At 45.5% G+C, this 18995-nt stretch overlaps 1 protein-coding gene across 2 annotated transcripts in view; it reads right to left on the reverse strand.

The window, feature by feature from the left end:
* Positions 1-18995, reverse strand: part of slit1a (slit homolog 1a) — a 94636-nt gene that overhangs the window by 14400 nt on the left and 61241 nt on the right. For both annotated transcript variants that reach the window (XM_080481267.1, XM_080481266.1), the window contains exons 9-21: positions 18307-18454; positions 14029-14100; positions 10409-10480; positions 10249-10320; positions 9853-9996; positions 8192-8355; positions 7175-7198; positions 3255-3399; positions 2617-2691; positions 2380-2523; positions 2142-2285; positions 1853-2019; positions 1034-1166 (exon numbers count right to left, since the gene is read on the reverse strand). In XM_080481267.1, the coding sequence (XP_080337393.1) occupies positions 1034-1166; positions 1853-2019; positions 2142-2285; positions 2380-2523; positions 2617-2691; positions 3255-3399; positions 7175-7198; positions 8192-8355; positions 9853-9996; positions 10249-10320; positions 10409-10480; positions 14029-14100; positions 18307-18454 (1504 nt within the window). The remainder of the gene's footprint in view (positions 1-1033; positions 1167-1852; positions 2020-2141; positions 2286-2379; positions 2524-2616; positions 2692-3254; positions 3400-7174; positions 7199-8191; positions 8356-9852; positions 9997-10248; positions 10321-10408; positions 10481-14028; positions 14101-18306; positions 18455-18995) is intronic.

An 18995-nucleotide genomic window follows, 5' to 3' on the forward strand; every position in this document is an offset into this window, starting at 1 on the left:
CGAGGCTAAAAACACTTGCATGTGCACACGTGCGATAACACACGGGCAACATACAAGCTCTGATCATTGACATCAGGCTTTCAGAGAGACAACTGCATTGCTGACTGTCCCCACAAAGTGTCCCTCTGGGTCTGGCTCTTTCATAAATGCTTGATTTAGGGCCTGCCCCTCCAAGCAGAGCTGCAGGCTCCAGCTATTGTTGTTGTCTGCACACAGGGTGGGAAGGGCAAATGGGGGGGGGGGGGGGGGGGACTGGTGGTTATAGTTAGGAGGCCTTTGGGTTCAGAGTTAATGATAGGTAATGATGGTGCAGAGGACACTCAGGATAATGATGGAGTAGCGAGCTCTCCAGATGACTAGATGAAAGCCCAAAGCAGAGGGGTACACCTGGTCACACCTGCTGGGACAATGACAGGCCTTAAGACTCGCACAGCGTGGGCGTGCATCTGTGTGTGTGTGAGTGAGTGTGTGTGTGTGCGCGCGCTTATTTGTGTGAGGGCCAAAAGCCTGTCCACGGGGATACAGAAGAGCAACAGGACATTTTAATGAGCAGTTTTCAATGGAAAGGGGAGGGAGAGGAATAGGTCTGGAACTTTCCAATTCTGCTTCAAGTAGTTGTGACAAGCTCAGACACACACACACACACACACACACACACACACACACACACACACACACACACACACACACACACACACACACACACACACACACACACACACACACACACACACACACACACACACACACACACACACACACTAATCCTTGGCTCTGAGTGTGAAAGTGACATCAGTGTAAGCCCTGAAGGCTATGAGGAATACAGGAGAAGAATGTCTGTGAGTGTAACTACAGGGCTTATTGACACCTTTCTTCATCTCTAAACGATGAGATCAGCCTTCTTCGTCCCTGCGCTCATCTTTTTTAAAGTCTTTTGTACCGCATCCAACAGTTTTCAAGCTGAAGAGGCAAACACACTTGGAACACAAAGTGATTTAAATTACATGAGCATCGTTAATGTTGAGGAACTCACAGTTCAGTCACATTTCTCGGGATGCCTTTGGGAAGTGTGTGGAGGTGCTTGTTACTGCAGCGCACCACAGTCTCCAGGCAAGTGCATTCACTGGGACACTGCGGTCTGGGCACACAGCTTGACTCCTCTTGGCCTGGGAATAAAGAAGAGGTAGAGAGGGAGAAAAAAACTGTCAGAATGACCTGGAGCACACAAAATGAATGGGGACAAACTACTTAAGCTGTAGAGAGATTAACCAAAACCTAAAAGCACAATAGGGCTAAAACATCGCAATCCTTCAAGTTGGCAAGGCAGTGAGACAATGAAGAAAGAGGAAGTGAAAAATGTGAATAATAAAATACGAAAGAGAGAGACAGAGACAAGCCTTGCTAATGTAATATCGACCGGCGAGGGCAAAGAATGGAAGCTGCCCGAGGCCTGAAGACAACTCTAGCAGTCATTCAGGTGCAAATAGGCTGACTGGTCAATAAGGCAAACAGCTCAATAGCTCCACTCAGCCCGGCATCGACCAGAAGCTTAGGAACTGCTGAGTAGCAATCTATTCAGTAAACAAAAGAGCCACACAATAACGGTCATTATTTAAGATGATCTCAGACACTTTAAGCGGTGCTTGTTCCTCACATATTGCGGAGCGGAGTGAAATGTTCAAATCCTCATCAGTCACTCCAGACAGGTTCATTTCACACATGCTGAAGGTCATCCGCTAAAGTGAAGACGCGTATCTCCTCTCACGAAGACAAACTACTGCATGTGTGGTAAATCAAGACGGATGGGAAAACTATCGGTCTGTGCTGGGCGCCTTGGCTTGGTACGACTTACCCTCCTCACAGCGGAAGTCAGGCAGAGCCACATCCTGCAGAGGGATCTCTTTCAGGAAGGCCGGACGCTGGCAGCGAGGGTTGCCCGTCACGATCTTCCTGCTCCTCAGCCAGTCACCGAGCCAGGCCAGCCGACAGTCACAGTTGAAGGAGTTTGCCAGGAGGTTACTGAGAGAGAGAGGGGGGGGGGGGGGGGGGGGGGGGGGGGGGGAGTATCAGTGGCTGTAAGAGCATAATTAATCTGACATCAAAGACTGAAGACGGGAAGTGGCACAAGCCAGGAGTCTCACAGAGTGGAGAGTGTCTGCAGGGTGTCAAACGCTCCGGGAGTGATGGTGGTCAGCTGGTTGTCGTACAGAGAAAGCAGGCGGACGTTGTGAAGCCCTGTGAAGCTGTCGTTATGGACGCAGCTGATCTTGTTGTTTCTCAGCATCCTAAATAGGGAAGAAATAAGCTGCTGAGTTCTGCATGTTGGGACGTATGACCACATGTGGGAACAGGGATTCCACACGTTTCTGCATCACTCACAGCATCCGCAGTCCCTCGAGGCCACGGAACATCCCACTTCGAACCGAGTCGATCTGATTGGCCGTGAGGTGAAGCTCATTGACTGATGATGCACCTTCAAACGCCCCATCCTCAATCTCTGTGAGCTTGTTGTTGCTGAGGTTACTGTGGAAGGACGAAATAAGCATGGAGGGGGGGGATAAAATGTTTACTGGGAACAAAGTGAGGTCAAGACAAAGTCAAGTGAGTTCCACTCACATTTTCTTCAGCTGAGAAAGGTTCTTAAAAACCCCCGTCGCCTCCAGAGTTGTGATCTCATTGTTGTTGAGGCGGCTTGAGTAAAACAAACAACAGATCAAAATGTTAATCCTCATAACATCTTTTTCAATATTCGATTTTGTTAGTGTACAACTCTGCATTTGAAGGGAATTCTATTGTTTTTCTTCGTAAAATGATCAACTCTAAGGCCCCCAGAGAAAAATGTTATGTCACTTATTAGAAAGTAAATTCTTCAAATAAACCACATAATGCTTTATTTTATGATGATGCTATTTCATTCCTATCAAACAAAAATATGATCTGCAAAACTTTAAGGTTTATCTTGCCAAAAGTCATCCTTAGATATTAGCACAATTCATGTTTACTGTTCTTCTGCAGAGGAAATAAAAAAAAAAGAAATTTATTATTGGAGGCAAATCGATAAATAAAATAACATGAGTGTCGATGGAAAACAAAAATTGAGGCACAGTTATGTTGAACATTTATTTATTATATTAATGAGAGTCACTAAAGCTTTTGTAATGTTATGTTTGTAAAACCTGTATTTGTGTTTCAAAGTGATTTGAGAAATATGCTTAAAAGGATAATTGTTGAATTGTTTTTTTTTTTTTTCTTACAGTTCAGTGGTGGCTGTTGGGATGTGTTCGGGAATCTTGGTGAGTTTCAGGTTGGAGCAGTCCACCACGTTGGACTCGCAGCGGCACTTTGGCGGGCACACGGGATCACTGTTACAGGCGTTATTCAGACGGGTGTCCTCCGTACCTGAACCGGAGAAAATGCAAGCGCAAATTCACTTAAAAGGACACGAGATGCTTTCCTTGCCGCTCCTCTCCCTTCTCAGTCACGCATCTGCTCCGTTCCCATCTGCACGTCTGCGCTTTGTCCTTTTACAACCTCAGAAGAGGGTTCCCTACCTCACCTTTAGCCTCAGACGCCCTTAAGAACATCTTGTGGTTCCCCTGCCATTCATAGGAGAGATGAATGGGTGTGGGCGAGTTATTTTTGGGAGAGGGGATGGAGTGGGAGCAGTGGGGTGAAAGGAAGGAAGATTTGGGCAGCGAGTGCTTCAGTGAAGCGGAGCGCCCAGGAGATAAAGGACGGGGAGGAGGGGATGTGGTTGAAGGGATGTGAGTGCAGACAGGTGGACTCAAAGAGGAGAAGAGGGCGGAAACAGAGGAAGGGGCATGAAGAGCTAACAGTATGCTTGTAAGAAGGAAAAGAAGGGAGGGAGGGAGTGCAACGGATGAGAGGGAGCTCACAGGTGAGGGGCGGAGGTGCAGAGAAACGTCTGTCCTGACAGAGTAAGAGAAAAAATGAGGCAGCATGGGGAGTGTGGGACGTTTTCCTGCACCTCCTCCATCTATGAATAGATGTTACGTGCCAAAAAAGTGTACTGCCAGTTACATCATGGCTGCTCAATAATAGAAGAGCACAGGGAGCTACTTAGAACAGTGTGTGTTTGTGTCTGTGAGAGTGTCTCAGTGTGTGTGTGTGTGTGTGTGTGTGTGTGTGTGTGTGTGTGTGTGTGTGTGTGTGTGTGTGTGTGTGTGTGTGTGTGTGTGTGTGTCTGCACATGTTCCATTTAGAGGGAACGGCGTGGCATTTTCTGTGCGGATATCGTTGTGCATCACATTCCCTCTTGCATGCTTGCATCCACTCTTCCTGGTTTTGAAGGTGACGTCAGCTGGACTCTGTGGGGTGTCCAGACCGCAGCCATGAGGAGGAAAACCTCAAACAACCATGACCAAATCTAAAAAACCGAGTGTCAAGAATCTGTCCAAAGAAATGGAGGACTCGAAACCATAACCTAATCCCAAACTCTCAACGCTGACATTATTAGAGTACAGTTTGACAACGACCCAAAGTATTACATTTAGAGAAACTACCCTCTTATAGTTACCAAAGTAAAGTTGTGTCACTCCTCAGGGTGGCTCTTTGGAGGGGGCAGACAGACACAGTAATGCTGTTCATTAAGCAACTTTCTCTTCAGACAACGGGGAGAGGAAAAAAAAAGGCTTTTCCTGCTGAAGAGGAAGCAATGAAAGTACAACATGCTGCTTTGATCTTAAGGATGTGGAAGAGCCGAGGGAGACTACGTGAGGCTGAGTCATCGCCGTCGTCACAAGTGCACGGCGGTGACACTTTTGCTGTCAGCATATTTACACGAAAACCTGAGAAAAAAGGAGAGGGACGAGGTTTTTCCCTCTCGGTGGTGCAAAATGACTCATCGGCGGAGAGCTAGAAGTTCTCCTAATTCCCTGCAGCTTGGTTTCTCATTATAATTGTATTATGGAACCCCCATACTGGCAGCGATGGTGTGTGTTTGTCTAGGTATGTGTGTGTGTGTGTGTGTGTGAGAGAGACAGAGAAAGACAGACAGCAAGCGGAAGACAGAGCCTGGGAGAGAGAGAGAGAGAGAGAGAGCGAGCGAGCGAGCGCGTGCATGCGTGTGTTGTGGAGGCTTTCATTGTTTTCATTCTGGGAGGGTAAAATTCTTATTAATCACATTTGGCTTTGATCTTCCTTCTGCTTACATGGTACTCCCATTTGTTCTCTGAGCCGGTGCAGAGCTTTATCGCAACTTAGCACACAAAGGAACATTCATTTATCCGCACGTGCACGAGCGGAGACACAAAGGCAAAGAAACTGAATCACGCAAGCATCCACTGCCACACACACACACACGCGCGCGCACACACACCCACACACACACACACACACACACACACACACACACACACACACACACACACACACACACACACACACACACACACACACACACACACACACACACACACACACACACACACACACACACACACACACACACACACACACACACACACACACAGCCTTTTCCACACATCACTGCTCCTCCTAGTTATTTTCTTGGAAGTGCTCTTGTTAAGGGGTCCGGAAACATCCGCTGATAGGAATCTGGGTCCTCCGGTGGGCTTTATTTTCTTTAGCTCTTTACTGATAGACGGGACACACTTTCTTTCCCCTCTGTCCTCCTCTCTTTTCCCCCCGTTCTCCGTCCCTCTTGGTGACTGACTGTCTGTGCAAGCGCCAAAGCAAAGAGACACTTCCTCCAGAGTCTATCTACTGAGACTGTTAGGAAAACAGAGCTGAGAAGAAACAGATGCTCTCGCACACATAGATCACATTGAAATTCACACATAGGTACAGTCAGCCACTCCCGGGTCCAATTAGCTATTCTCATACATAAATACGTCAAGTAGCACCTCCAGAAATCTTTTTGGCAAATTTTAGCCATAAAGTTTTTTTGGTTGTTTTCTTTTTCCTCCTTATGCTCCATTATGAAATCACAAATAAACTGAAAATGAGAAAAGTCATTTCATTAACTGCAACATAGATGGCAAAACACATTCTTCACTCATCAAACCTGTAAAAGGAGAATTACTCAAGAAAAAGTCAAGAGAAGTACAAGTTTTTACCTTATTGAAGCGTTAAAGTAAAAAGTTAAAAAGTTGAACCACTTCCCCAAACTAAAGCCAAAGTCAAGTTAGCTGGTTCACTTATAGTCAAGGTTTCTAGTACTTTGTCAATGACCTCACATTTAAAAGATGATTTAAAGAGACAAGCATTAGATGTAGTACGGTTTTTGACAGGGCTACCAACTTCCAGGACTTCTACTTAGTGTGAGACTTTTTTTATGGAGGAAGGGTATTACATGTATGTGGACGTACACGCACCTGCAAACACTATGTATTTCTAACAATCACAGAAAAAGAACAATAACTAAATTTTGAAGTGGAGGTCAGAACTGAGAAAACATCACATTGGAATTGGTTGATTTTAAGTAAAAAAATATAATAAAAGCAATAAAATAGGCTATGATGTGTGAGTGTGATAGGTGTGCGGGTTTAGGACATTAAAGACCTCTGTATAAGCATCTTCAGTCATCAACCGTTCTGCTTCAGGATCCTCAATAGTGGTGATATCATCCTTTTTGTGAAAACACACGGAGTTTCAGTCTGAGCTAAAAAGTTCTGTTTCGTGTGAGAAAGGGCTTGTGAGGTGTGAGAGCAGAAGTCTTACACTCCACATTCCACAAGAGTTGGCAGCCCCAGCTCTGATTTTGTCTTGTTGTTTATTCTAAGCCTCTCATTTAAGTTAAATTAAGTTGTAATATGAGTCTTTATTTCTGAAAAAACACCAAAACTGACAAACCTGATCTAAAAAAGGAAATAAAGTAAATTTTTGAAAAGTAAAGTATCTTCAAGATCGCACATTGTTTCTTCCTTCCTCTGACTGTAACATACATTTAAACGTTGCCAAGATTTGAGCTCTCAGCTGTTAAATAAAATAACAATATTACTCCTTGAAATGGTAGCAAAACTACAAAGGCCCAGGCTGTAATAAACTGAAATGAGGTTTTTAACATGGGGGTGATTTTATGATGAGCGGTGAGCAATGGAAAGAATGATGCTGCTCGGCTGCAGGACCGCATGTGGAAAATTAAAGAAAAGAGGAGACGAATGATAGGCGTGAACATTTACGAGCCACTCACCTGGGATGACGTACTGCTCTTTGGCTGTGATGGAGAAAAGAAAGAGGTACGGATGTCAGTGAGAGCAGGCAGGGCTGCATAGCTGTGGGGCTGCTATGCTTCAACACAGTCATATATAGAGCTTATATATGACAACACATGAGTTCAAAGTATGTGACGGTTAGACGGAGAAGCCCATGGCTATCTCTGAGCATGGCAATGTGGAGAAATTATGCACAAGAGTGGTAAATATTTGGCTGTTGCTAAGGAAGGGATGAGGGCCGTGACATGAGGGAAAGAAAAAGATGGTGAGATAATTCAGAGGAAACAAGGAAAAAGTAAAAAAAAAAAAGGGAAAATAATGAAAGTGCAATGAAAGAGGAAAACACACGCCGTCCCTTCTTCACCGGATCCAGCCAAACAAACGAGGCTATAAACGGTGTGAAAACCTCAGTAGTGAAGGGTGCCAGACAGTGTGGCACAGTGCATAAACACAATAGTGGGTGGAGTGAGGGGAGGTGGGGCTTTGGCTAGTGATGGGGGTTGCTGCGAGAGAATGAAGGGGCATGAAGGAAACCTGAGCCTGGCCAGCAGAGAGCGATGAGCGGGCAGGGGGAGATGAAGAGCTGGGAGGCATGGGAGCTTGAGACTGGCACATGGCAGGAGGACGGTGGGCACACGCAGAAACCCAAGCCTTAATACCAGCCTCCATGGGTGATCTCAGCTCACTGCGGTCTGTACGTGAAACCAGACTCATGATGTGGTAATATGGAGGGGAAAATGGAGAAAGACGGCACGATCCCTCTCTCCAGACTTTGTCTGGCAAGTATTGATTGAGGAGAACCGGCGTGGCAGAAGATAGGTCGAACTAAAAAAAACCTTTTCCAGGAATGGTCGCTCATAGAATGTTGTACGTGGTAGAAGAAACAATGCACAGATAAAAGCCACTCCCAGTGGGGAGAAAGAAGGAAGTAGAGAGTGGAGAGAGAAAGAGAGAGAGAGTGATTTGGAGACAGCGACATGTAGCCATTAGTTTACCAGAGCAGCGGAACTTCTTGCTCTTTATCTGTCCGATCCGTTTGTTTGCGAGTCGGCGTGGACTGGCACAGCGGGCGCCGCTGGTCTCGATGGGATTGGATCGCAGGTAGTCTGCCAGCCACTTCAGATTACAGTCACATATAAATGGGTTCTGGGCCAGGTGGCTGGAAACAAGACAGGTAGATTGTGACGGGGAGGAATGGATGGAACTGTGCTCACGTCCTCTCGTCAGGGCTGCAGGTTTACATCAGACTCACCTTTAAGAGCACGTCACTTTGGATACATCAGCAGTGAACTTCAGTGTGGAGCCAGTTAATAATTCATTCTCACTATACATTGAAGTGTTTGATTAAGAATTTGATGTCTTGACAACTTCATCTAAAGTTTTAGTTTTGAGAAGTGTATACCTAATTAATGATACAACACAGTATAGACGGAAATTATGACTTAAGTATTCCATCATTTTTGAAAAACGTTTGAAAAATGGCAAATGTTATTAGATGCTGGGAGCAGGCAGACTCAGATAAAAAAAACAAGTTCGTCCTTTTTAAACTGTGGATCTGAGCTGCCATGTTACACAGTTTTAACGGACAACTAACTAATAACTAAAGAAACACTGATTTGATTTAGGTTTGTTTGATTATAGAGACATAAAGGAATGTATGTCCATTATTATATAATGATCAACAACATCATTTAAAAGGGCATCTCTAAAGTCCAATAATCCAATGAAGTTGTTTGTGATGCACAAAGAGCTGAATTCCCCACACATCTTTTTCTCTGGCCAACACTTAAAAATTAAAGTTTAATACTGACCGAAATATTTTATTGGTGGCTTAATAACAGTTCAACTTTTACACCAGGCCAGCACAACCATAATATCACCTACTACTAAATTACAAACAAAGGAAAAATCAAATGTGAAAAGTCCTACTCTGTCTAGTCTTACACACATTTTGCAACAGTTGCATCATGATGTTGGCATTTTTAAATTGAGCACACAGCATCTCCCGGCCCATTAAACTGTGTTGCCATTGAAAATGTGCAGTTAATGTACAAGACAACAGCCTGGGAGAAGAGATATATTGTTAGGCCTTCTTCTAATGGCAGGCCAAAAAAAAAAAAAGGAATCAAGTTTTAGCCTGAGACACATCGATCACCACATGGATGTGTGTTGGCATGCGTGTGGCAAACCAAAGGGCATTGCTATCCGTCATCTTCAACAGGTGTCTTCTATGAAACCCTGATTCTGCAGCGGTGTGGGGTCTGTATTGATAATAGTGTGGGGTTCACCTTGTGTGTTGGTGCAGAGAAAAGGAGACGTCCATTCAAGAAGGAGCTGGTTCTGTGTGAGTAACAGCAGTGGAAAGATCTGGGTGTGGTGCGAGCTGCTTTTTGATCTGGCCGCACAAGTTGTATGTACGTGTGTGTGTGTGTGTGTGTGTGTGTGTGTGTGTGTGTGTGTGTGTGTGTGTGTGTGTGTGTGTGTGTGCGCGCACGCGCGCCCATGTGTTTGTGAGCATGATAGATTTACTCCGCTTTCAAGCTCACGATTCCATTCCTCTGCTATTACGCAGACCTGCGCGTAAACAACCCCTGGGCTGGCTCATGTTTTATAGTAACTGCTCACCATGTGTCAGAGCCTGCACGTTTTAACTCACAGGGTCTGTATAGCTCGCAGTGAAGTGAAGGTGCCCTTGGCGAGGGTTTGGATCTTGTTGTCGTAGAGCGATAGCAGCGAGAGGTTCTGAAGGTCCTGGAAGGCATTGGCACGAACACAGTGAATCTTATTGGCATTCAGCAACCTGGGAGACGGTGGAAGATGAGGAGAAAGGAGATGGAGAGAGGGGGGGGGGGGGGGGGGGGGGGGGGGGGTAGGCAGCTTGTCAGAGTTTTTTATGCATTCATTCATTATACATTCCATCTATAAAAGTATGCACAGGTATAAAGTTTATTTGAAGGTTACGGCTCCTTCCCTGAGTGGGAGTAAGGGTGCCTGATATTCAGTAGATGCCTGCAGAGTATCAGCACAGTGTCTGCGTGTGTGTTCCACCTACAGCAGTTGCAGGGCGTAGAGGCCATCGAACACCCCCTTGGGCAGGTCGGTGATCTTATTTCCATAGAGCACACTGAATATCACAACAGAGACTTGCTTGAGACACAGGAAATGACAACGGAGTGGCTACTTATGCACAACCTCTGCTCAGGGCCACTTACAGGGAGTTGAGGGAGCGCAGGCCCTGGAAGGCGTCAGGAGCTATCTCCGAGATCTGGTTGTTGCTCAGGTCACTGCAAAATACAGAGAATCATTCTAATGATGCATCGCGAACATTATCGAGCCAATGATGATGGTGCATTTGTTCAAGTTGGCTTTAAGAAGACAGTCCAGCATATGGTTCAGTGGGATTGTACTTTTTCTACTGAATACATGCTTCGGGTGAAAAAAAACAAAAAACAATCCAACTTTTAAACTTCCTTGACTTGTGTTGCACTTGTGTTTATTTACTAGTTCAGGAGTTTCAAAACACTTTACATGATCAGGCACATTTATCCACTCACACACACACACACACACACACACACACACACACACACACACACACACACACACACACACACACACACACACACACACACACACACACACACACACACACACACACACACACACACACACACACACACACACACACACACACACACACACACACACACACATGGTGCCAATTCAACATTTAGGACCAGCTTCAGATCACGTGTCTTGTCAAAAACACTTCAACACATCAATAAGCAAAGATCGGTAGGACAGTGACAGCTGTGACAAGACATACAAACGATGTGCAACAACTAAACTTGACTGTGTGACAGTGAACTTGTCTGAAGGGAAATAAATGCACAAAATCTACTTTGTTACCAACTAATTTCAGGTCTTCTTAACTTTTAAGATATGTGAAGAAAAGTACACACAAGTGTGACCATTTTCACAAGATTCGGATTCAGTAGAATCACTAAGGAACACTACAATCACTGAAGACTTGGTTTAGGTTCTTCATTCAAGTGCAGTTTGAAAGAGTAAACCAAAAACACCTATCAGTTCTGAAACTGATGCAACAAACCCGCACTAAATGGGTGTCACATAAGGGCTGGATGAAGGACTCCCGCTTATCACTGGTAAGAAAAGGAAGAAGCAAATGTAGTGTAAGCTGGATGAAGAGGAGCTCCAGCTCTCAAATCTGATGGTGCATCCCTTTTTTGTCAGCTTTGTTGCCAATCAAAACATTTGCTTGTATTATTTGTGGCCCACCGAACAGCCCCCTGTGTGTGTGACTAAGAATGTGACGCAGGGCTGAAAATCCAGAAGGAAATCCAGTAGACTGCTCTGAAGGTAGTAGCTGTTAATAGGATCCACAGGCATCTCCCCGCAGGACGGCCACTAAGCCTGTGTGTCTATCTGCATGTGTGTGTTTTTCTTTGAGTAAATGCAACAGTAAATGAGGAACAGTGGGACAGAAAGAGAGAAAGACAGATGGAGAGAGCGAGTTAATGGAGTATGTGGACTGAACTCCAGTCGACTGGATACCTTTGAAGGAAAATCATCATGTGGTGAAGAAGAGGGATATTTTCTCATTTGGGGGTAACACTTAAATAAGTAGCCATTTATCTTCTTGCAAAGGACTGAGGTTTCCTGGAAATAAAAACGCGGTGAGGGAGCCAACATATGCACTGGAGTGTGTCTGTTAAGTCGGAGACCGGTGTCGGTGTGGCCATGTGTGAGGGCTGTTTCTGCATCTTCGGCTAAAGGACCGGTTCATGCGTAGGTCATCCAAACTGGGACAAGGTGGGAGAAAACGTGTGCGGCTGACATTTACTGGGAGAAGACGGGATAGGCCTTGCTCATACCACAACAAACGCATACAAAGCTGTGTGCGGTGGTCTATATGAGTGTTTATAGCGTTGCCAAGTATTTACCTATTCTTGTTAGATAATATTGCAAAACTGAACATAAGATATCCAATATCTGCAGCAATGGAGCCGGGAGAGTTATCGTATCATCATGATGGATAGATGCTGTCTACACACTGCGAACTGAGGTTGCTGGACAGGCCCGGTCAGCGCAGGGCCCGAAGCCAGCTAAACCAACAAAGACAACAAGGGTCAACGCAGACATGCGGTCATGCATTGTTGTAGCTAAAAGCAGAATCGGCAGCAGCAACAGCAGTAGCACTGTTTGTTTGGAAGAACAGATGGGTAACGGCCACGCTAGATATATTTTGGCATTTTTGTCTGTTTTGCCTGGACGGGATTCACCTTACACAAACACAAACACACACATTTATATTGTCCTTTATATGGTTGGCAAATAAACTACTTTCCAGCAGTTTTATGGTGTGATGGCTGGAAAAAAAAAATTCTTTCTTTTTTTATTGAACACTGTAAAAAAAGATTTGAAGCTCATTTTTCTAAGTCAGTTCAACTAAATGATAGAAGGTACTTGAAATAAATGATTCCGTTTCAGTCAAATAAAAGCATCAACTCTTCCCTTTACCCGGAGGTCGGCTGCCTCAGAAAGACGAGATGACTCTACATTAACTTGACTCAGGAAGTTTTTCTGGGTTTGCATGTTTTCTCCGTGTGTATGTGGGTTTCCTCCAAGGGACCCCGGAAGACCGGCGTCACCAGTGCAGCCAGAGCTGCCCTCGAGTTTCTTTGTTTACTTGGACCCCCATTTTTAAAGAAGAAGCAGCTTGTTGATGTGTGCGTGTGTGAGTTTTAGATTTGTCGAATCTGGCCATTATAAAGTTGAGTATATGGCAAAACGTTTGGATTGCTATTTTTTAGGGAGTAACTGCTCTGTTTTGGTAATGATGTTTCAATCTTTCTGTGACAGTATTGTGGGTTTTTTAATGGTTTAATTTACTCAAACATAGAGACCAAGCGGAGTTGATTCCACACAGTCCACAGTTTTTTAAATATACAGTACAGGAACAAAAATGTATCCGAACCATAAAATATTTTCCTTGAGATCTCCCCGGAGCTACACTAAGATAGCAGCTGCATCAATCTGTCTTCAGCCCTCTGTTCACCTCGTCTGAACTCCAGACTGTCCCCGGAGCTCGCCGATACTGTGACCAGGCCTCTAAGAAGGGTAGAAAAACTCCCTGACCCTCTGTTTCCTCCTTCTCCCTGTCAGTCAGGTCCAGTGGTGTTGGAGTTATGGGTTTGGCCGGCGGGTGTGTGTCCTGGCCTGCTGACCGGACAGCTGGCTCACCGGGTGCAAAACCACTCAGTCTCAACCACCAGCCTGTCACTGTTCGCTCCCAAAGAGAGCGAAGCCTCAGCCCTCGTTCCAGCACACTCTCCGTCCCCTCATCATTTCCCCAGCTGGCAGTTTGCAGTTTGACCACGCTGGCACAGCACACACACACACACACACACACACACACACACACACACACACACACACACACACACACACACACACACACACACACACACACACACACACACACACACACACACACACACACACACACACACACACACACACACACACACACACACACACTGGACACAATGCTAGCCAGGGGAATACCAGTGTGCAGCAATGAAAGATGAGAGCAGTTATTATGCTCATGTAGGATCTGAGTGCTTGCTTTCCATGCCACCCCAAGTCTGAGAACAAGAATATGTTCTTAAGGCACAGACAAAATAAATACTTCATGCTCCTTGGACGTGGAATAAGAAGTCTGCCAATTGTTGCTTCTTTTTCCAGCCCTCAACTTCTTGTTCTCATCGGTATTATTTTGCCCCTGAGGTGAGTGTAGTGCTGTACTTACATCCTACGCAGTTTCTTGTAGGGAGAAAAGGCTCCGGGAGGGACGGACTTAATCCCATTCTGCTCCAGACGTCTGGTGAGGAGAGGAGAGGACAGGACAGGAGAGGAGATACCATTAGTTAACCAAACAGTTCAGCTCTCCATGGTAACATAGCTGAGTGATCACCTCTGACCCTCAGTGATTGGACTGATTATATTAGCGGAGATCTATTCTCCAGCTGTAATAGGTCCAGCTCATGTTGGAGTCATAACATCCTCAGAACCAATAAACAGACTCAATGCAAAAGTGCTGAGGAAAAGACCTGGAAAGGAAGAGACTTACACTGTGTGATGGTGTTAAGGCCTTTGAAAAGAAGTCATCTTTCATTTATGATGTAACATTTACGGTTCCCAGCACTTGTCTTGTCATATGAGATCCTGTTATCAATAATGATTTCCCGTATTCCTGTGAAATTTGCTGTTATCCTCTGGGTGTCTGCAGAGCGTCCACTGAAACCCGTTACTTTCTTCAACTTACTTTTCCCTCGGAGCCTAAGACCCGCTGACGCAACGTTGACAAGAAAATGCCTGACAAAGTCCCACCATAAAACAACTGTCAAAGTGAAATGAATACACAGACAAACATGCAGCCAGTGATTGAGTATGAGAACAGTAACCGACTCTAATCAGTCTCAGATGGTTGCAGGGAAGCAGACATCCCCAAACCCCATTAGGGAGGGCATGCATGTGTGTGTCGGGCTACTACTTAGGGACCCAGCTCGAGCCCCAGACCAATTCCCCGGTGTCGCTGGCAGAGGGCTGTTTATCTGCAGGTCAGTTCACAGCTTTTAAAACTGTCCTTACCGAGGCTTAGCAGGGCCCAGAGGGAGCCAGCTGCAAGCCTGTCTGCTTGTTCTTACATCCAGCCTCTCAGCAGAGGAACTGGCTGCAGACCAGCCAGTAGGGGCCCGTATGAGCTACAGACATCTAAAGATTATCATGATGCTTTTTGTCACCACGGGAAAGCGATAAATATGGGGAAAAACTGCAAAGTCATTGGCAACCAGAAGATTTAACTTTAAGTAGATGATTTCCCGGCATTCCCACAAAAGTTAATGATTCGGTCCGAAACATCTCAGATTTACTACATGCCTCCATGACCCCCTGCATTTATGTGCTTTTGGACTTTTCAAGGACGATAAATGTTTTGTTAAACATTAGATACAACCGTTTCACAGTTTCCAAATGCTTCAATCAAGAGTCCTAAACAAGCGGCCCACGTTTACGGGGCGATATAGGAGCGCAATTGACATTCTTCGGATGGCAGTGATTCCAGACCGCAGATTCCTGCGGTGGACATGCTCCCTCGGTCTGTTTTTGTCTGCCTGTCCCAATGCGTCTGTGAATTTACAGCGGAGTGACAGCACTGTGGTTCCCCCAAGTGGCTTTAGCGCCTTCTCTCATCAGCCCGTTTGTCTGACTGGTCCAAACCAGTCTGGCACTCTGCATGCTGTTTGCATGCATTTCAGTGTCCTTGTAAGATCTGTGTGTGTGTGTGTGTGTGTGTGTGTGTGTGTGTGTGTGTGTGTGTGTGTGTGTGTGTGTGTGTGTGTGTGTGTGTGTGTGTGTGTGTGTGTGTGTGTGTGTGTGTGTGTGTGTATGTGTGTGTCTGTGCGTGCCTGAAGGCACACTGTGGTACACCGGTGTGTGTTGGTGTGCAGCAAAACCCAGGAGCCAGACAAAGGTGTAAACACACAGAAACACACATGCACAGGCATTGTGGCATTTTTCTTTCTTTTAGCCTTCATGTTGTCACTCCTTGCTGATCAATATGTGCAAGTGACTTAATCCCTGCAATCAACAAAGGAGTTACTCGATCCAATTGGCAGAGAGAGAAAAAAAAAACTAAAAACAATCCCTCAGAGTTGCCTGTGGACGGACAGTGGTCCCCAGTGGTTCCCTTCCAATTTATCAGGTCTGTGTGTGTGTGTGTGTGTGTGTGTGTGTGTGTGTGTGTGTGTGTGTGTGTGTGTGTGTGTGTGTGTGTGTGTGTGTGTGTGTGTGTGTGTGTGTGTAAGCTGGTGTTTGCATCAGCCCAATCAATGTTCTTCATCCTTTTCATTAGGGTCTGAGCATGGTTTTCATTAAGGGGAAACACATTATGCCTTTGGGTATTCGCTCAGTGCGTGCCTGAGTCAGAAATGGATGGCGGGATGGTAGCGGCGCGGATGAAAGGCAGCGGGAGGATTTTACGGCAGGGTTCAGCCACTGCAGACAGAAACTACTCCGCATAATAATCTGTGCTGGTGGTGTTTTGGCTAACTGGGCCCGGCCTCACAAGGGAGGAGTACAGAAACCAGCTCACATCCTCACAACCATAAACACAACACTGGCATTCATTAGGAGGAGAGCGGGGCAGAGGTTGCAATTCTCCGATTTGTACATAATGAGAGCAGCATGCATGTGTGTTTTTGTGTGTATGTGAGTTTCACAGTGCCTCATTAACAAGGCATTAGGCTGGCCTTGATACCCAGCAGCCCGCCTCACTGTAATTGAACCTGATTTTATAATGAACTTCAAGCACAGATCAAACCTGCTGCACCAAGTTACTGAACGGACTCCCCAGCCACCAACCCCCCTGCTCGTTTCTTCTTTTTTTTTTTTCTTCTTTTGCAGCTTATCTGCCTCCTTTAACCCGCCTGTGGTGATTTGGCACACTGAGGAAGATGGAGAGAGAAAATGTGAAAGGAAAAACGTTGTGGGAATTTGACCTGTAAGGTAAAGCTCTGATGGGCAGGACGAGAGGAATGTGCATTATGAAAGTAGGCGTTTCATCATTCACATCTTGTAAAAGATGAATCAGAACAAGGTGGAGGTTTATGAGCAAGACATGCTTAAGCACCTATTAGATGTAAAGGGCAGGGGAAGTTTTAATGCATCCTTTGCTCATCTGCCGCACAGAGAGGATCTGCTGTCTATAAAATCTGTGCAAGTGAGAGCTTCAGTATCTGACAGTGTACCCTGTACTCCTATTACTGCTGGTGGTCAGTTATTGGACTCATACATCATATCAGTTTCACCTGAGGAAAGTTAAACCAAGAGGGCCCAATGAGGAGGTCTACATGCTATAAAACAATGAAAAAAAAGAAAGCCCTTCACTATTTTCCTCTGTTTATTGGTTTCTAGGCTCATTAATTTACTTCTCGAAAAGCCGAATGTGTGAAGTTTGAAACCAAAATGAAAAATTTCAGCTTTTCCTGGGTGGTCAATGGGAACACACAAAAGTGTGAACTCGTAAGTCCAAATTAGGAAAATCAGCACGGCACGGCAGAAGAAATAGGTCAGGGTTGTTGGGGAACATGGGATCTGTGACTTCCATGCGAGCTGGGTATTTATAAACAGACTCCGTGGGGAGGAGGAGACCTAGAAACTTGCTGTGTCCTCCTCACAACACACATGCTCCTCAGAAGAACATGAAACAGAAACCGCTGGCTTTCCTGCCTTCATCTCAGCTTTTTCACACCATGCATAAATCACAATGTCGCTTTGCCATTTAATGTAGACCCGTGTCAGTGGCATGAAGCGCCGCGATAAAGAATGCAGAAAGGAGTACTTTGAGCCGCATTCCCAGGAACTACAGTAGGCTGATAGCATGTGGACTGTAAACAGTTAATGCCTTCACAGATGTTGGAGGGCTGATAAAGCGAGGGAGGGATGGCAGCAAAGCATTCACATGTGGTTGATGGGCCATCTGAGCTGATAAGAGCGCACAAGTCTCGGATTGACGTCTGAATCATGTCTGAATCAAGTAACTTAATAAAGTGTGAATGTTGTTTAAACCACTTTTATATAAGAAACATAACTTGAGAAGTGTCTATGATGATTTAAAAAAAAGTTAATAATTATAGAAGTGGGAGAACATTTCAATTGACATTCAAGATTAATGGGTTGGGCTGCAAAGTGGAACAGTGGTCAGGGATTGTGCCTCACAGCAAGACGACCATGAGTTCAAACACCGGCTGAGCCGTTCTGTATGGAGTTTGCCCGTTCTTTCCCGTGTATGTGTGGGTTTCCTCCGGGTACTCCACTTTCTTTCCACAGTCCAGAAAACATGCATGTGCGGTCAATTGGTGACCCTAAACCGCTCAGAGGTGTGAATGTGAGAGCGTGTGGTTGCAGTGTGATGGACTTGTCCAGGGTGTCAAATTAGTCCTGAAAACACTTTTTTTTTTTTTCCTATGAAGTACTTGATCAACTCAGCAGATTGACACAGTTCAAACAATAAATGTATCATGCTCACATTTCGGCCATGCTGTCTGGCAGGTTGGCCGGGATGGCGGTCAGACCTTTCCCTCTGCAGTCCACTATGTTGTTGCTGCAGGTACACATGGCAGGACACGAGCCTCCGCCGATGCTGCACGGCTGCAAGCTGGAAGACTCCTGGTGTCCTGGAGAGAGAAACAGAGAGGGGGGGGGGGGGGGGGGGGGGGGGGTAGGGGTGGAGGATATAATCAACTGAGCAGCAAGGGATCTGCAGCTCCTACAGGTGGATGAGTGCAGGTGGATTTCTTGGTTTCAGTGGGCGCACGCGGCTTTGAGGAGGATTACAGGACGACATATTTTACGGGAGGATTTGTGCAGTGACATGAAGCGGCTCTTGTTCTCAAGTAGAGCTCCAACTCTTTCTGCTGCTGCTCATGTCATCAGCCCCTTTGTGCTTCAGAAACTGAATATCAAATGAACACACACACACACACATATATATATATATATATATATATATACATTCCCAGGCATATTTTGACATTGAGAAATAAAAAAAACAAGCTCCCACTCCTGACTTCATTGTAAAGCTGTATATACTTGAGAATCTATGGGTAAGAAACTAGGTTATCTATCAAAGGAGTGACACAATGTATGAAGAGGAGAATGAAAGATCTGAATAATAGAGTCGGAGCGGCAATTGAGGGCCTCCCAATAACATCCATT

The sequence above is a fragment of the Lipophrys pholis genome (assembly GCF_963383615.2).
Source record: "Lipophrys pholis genome assembly, chromosome: 15".
NCBI classification, from domain to species: Eukaryota; Metazoa; Chordata; class Actinopteri; order Blenniiformes; family Blenniidae; genus Lipophrys; species Lipophrys pholis.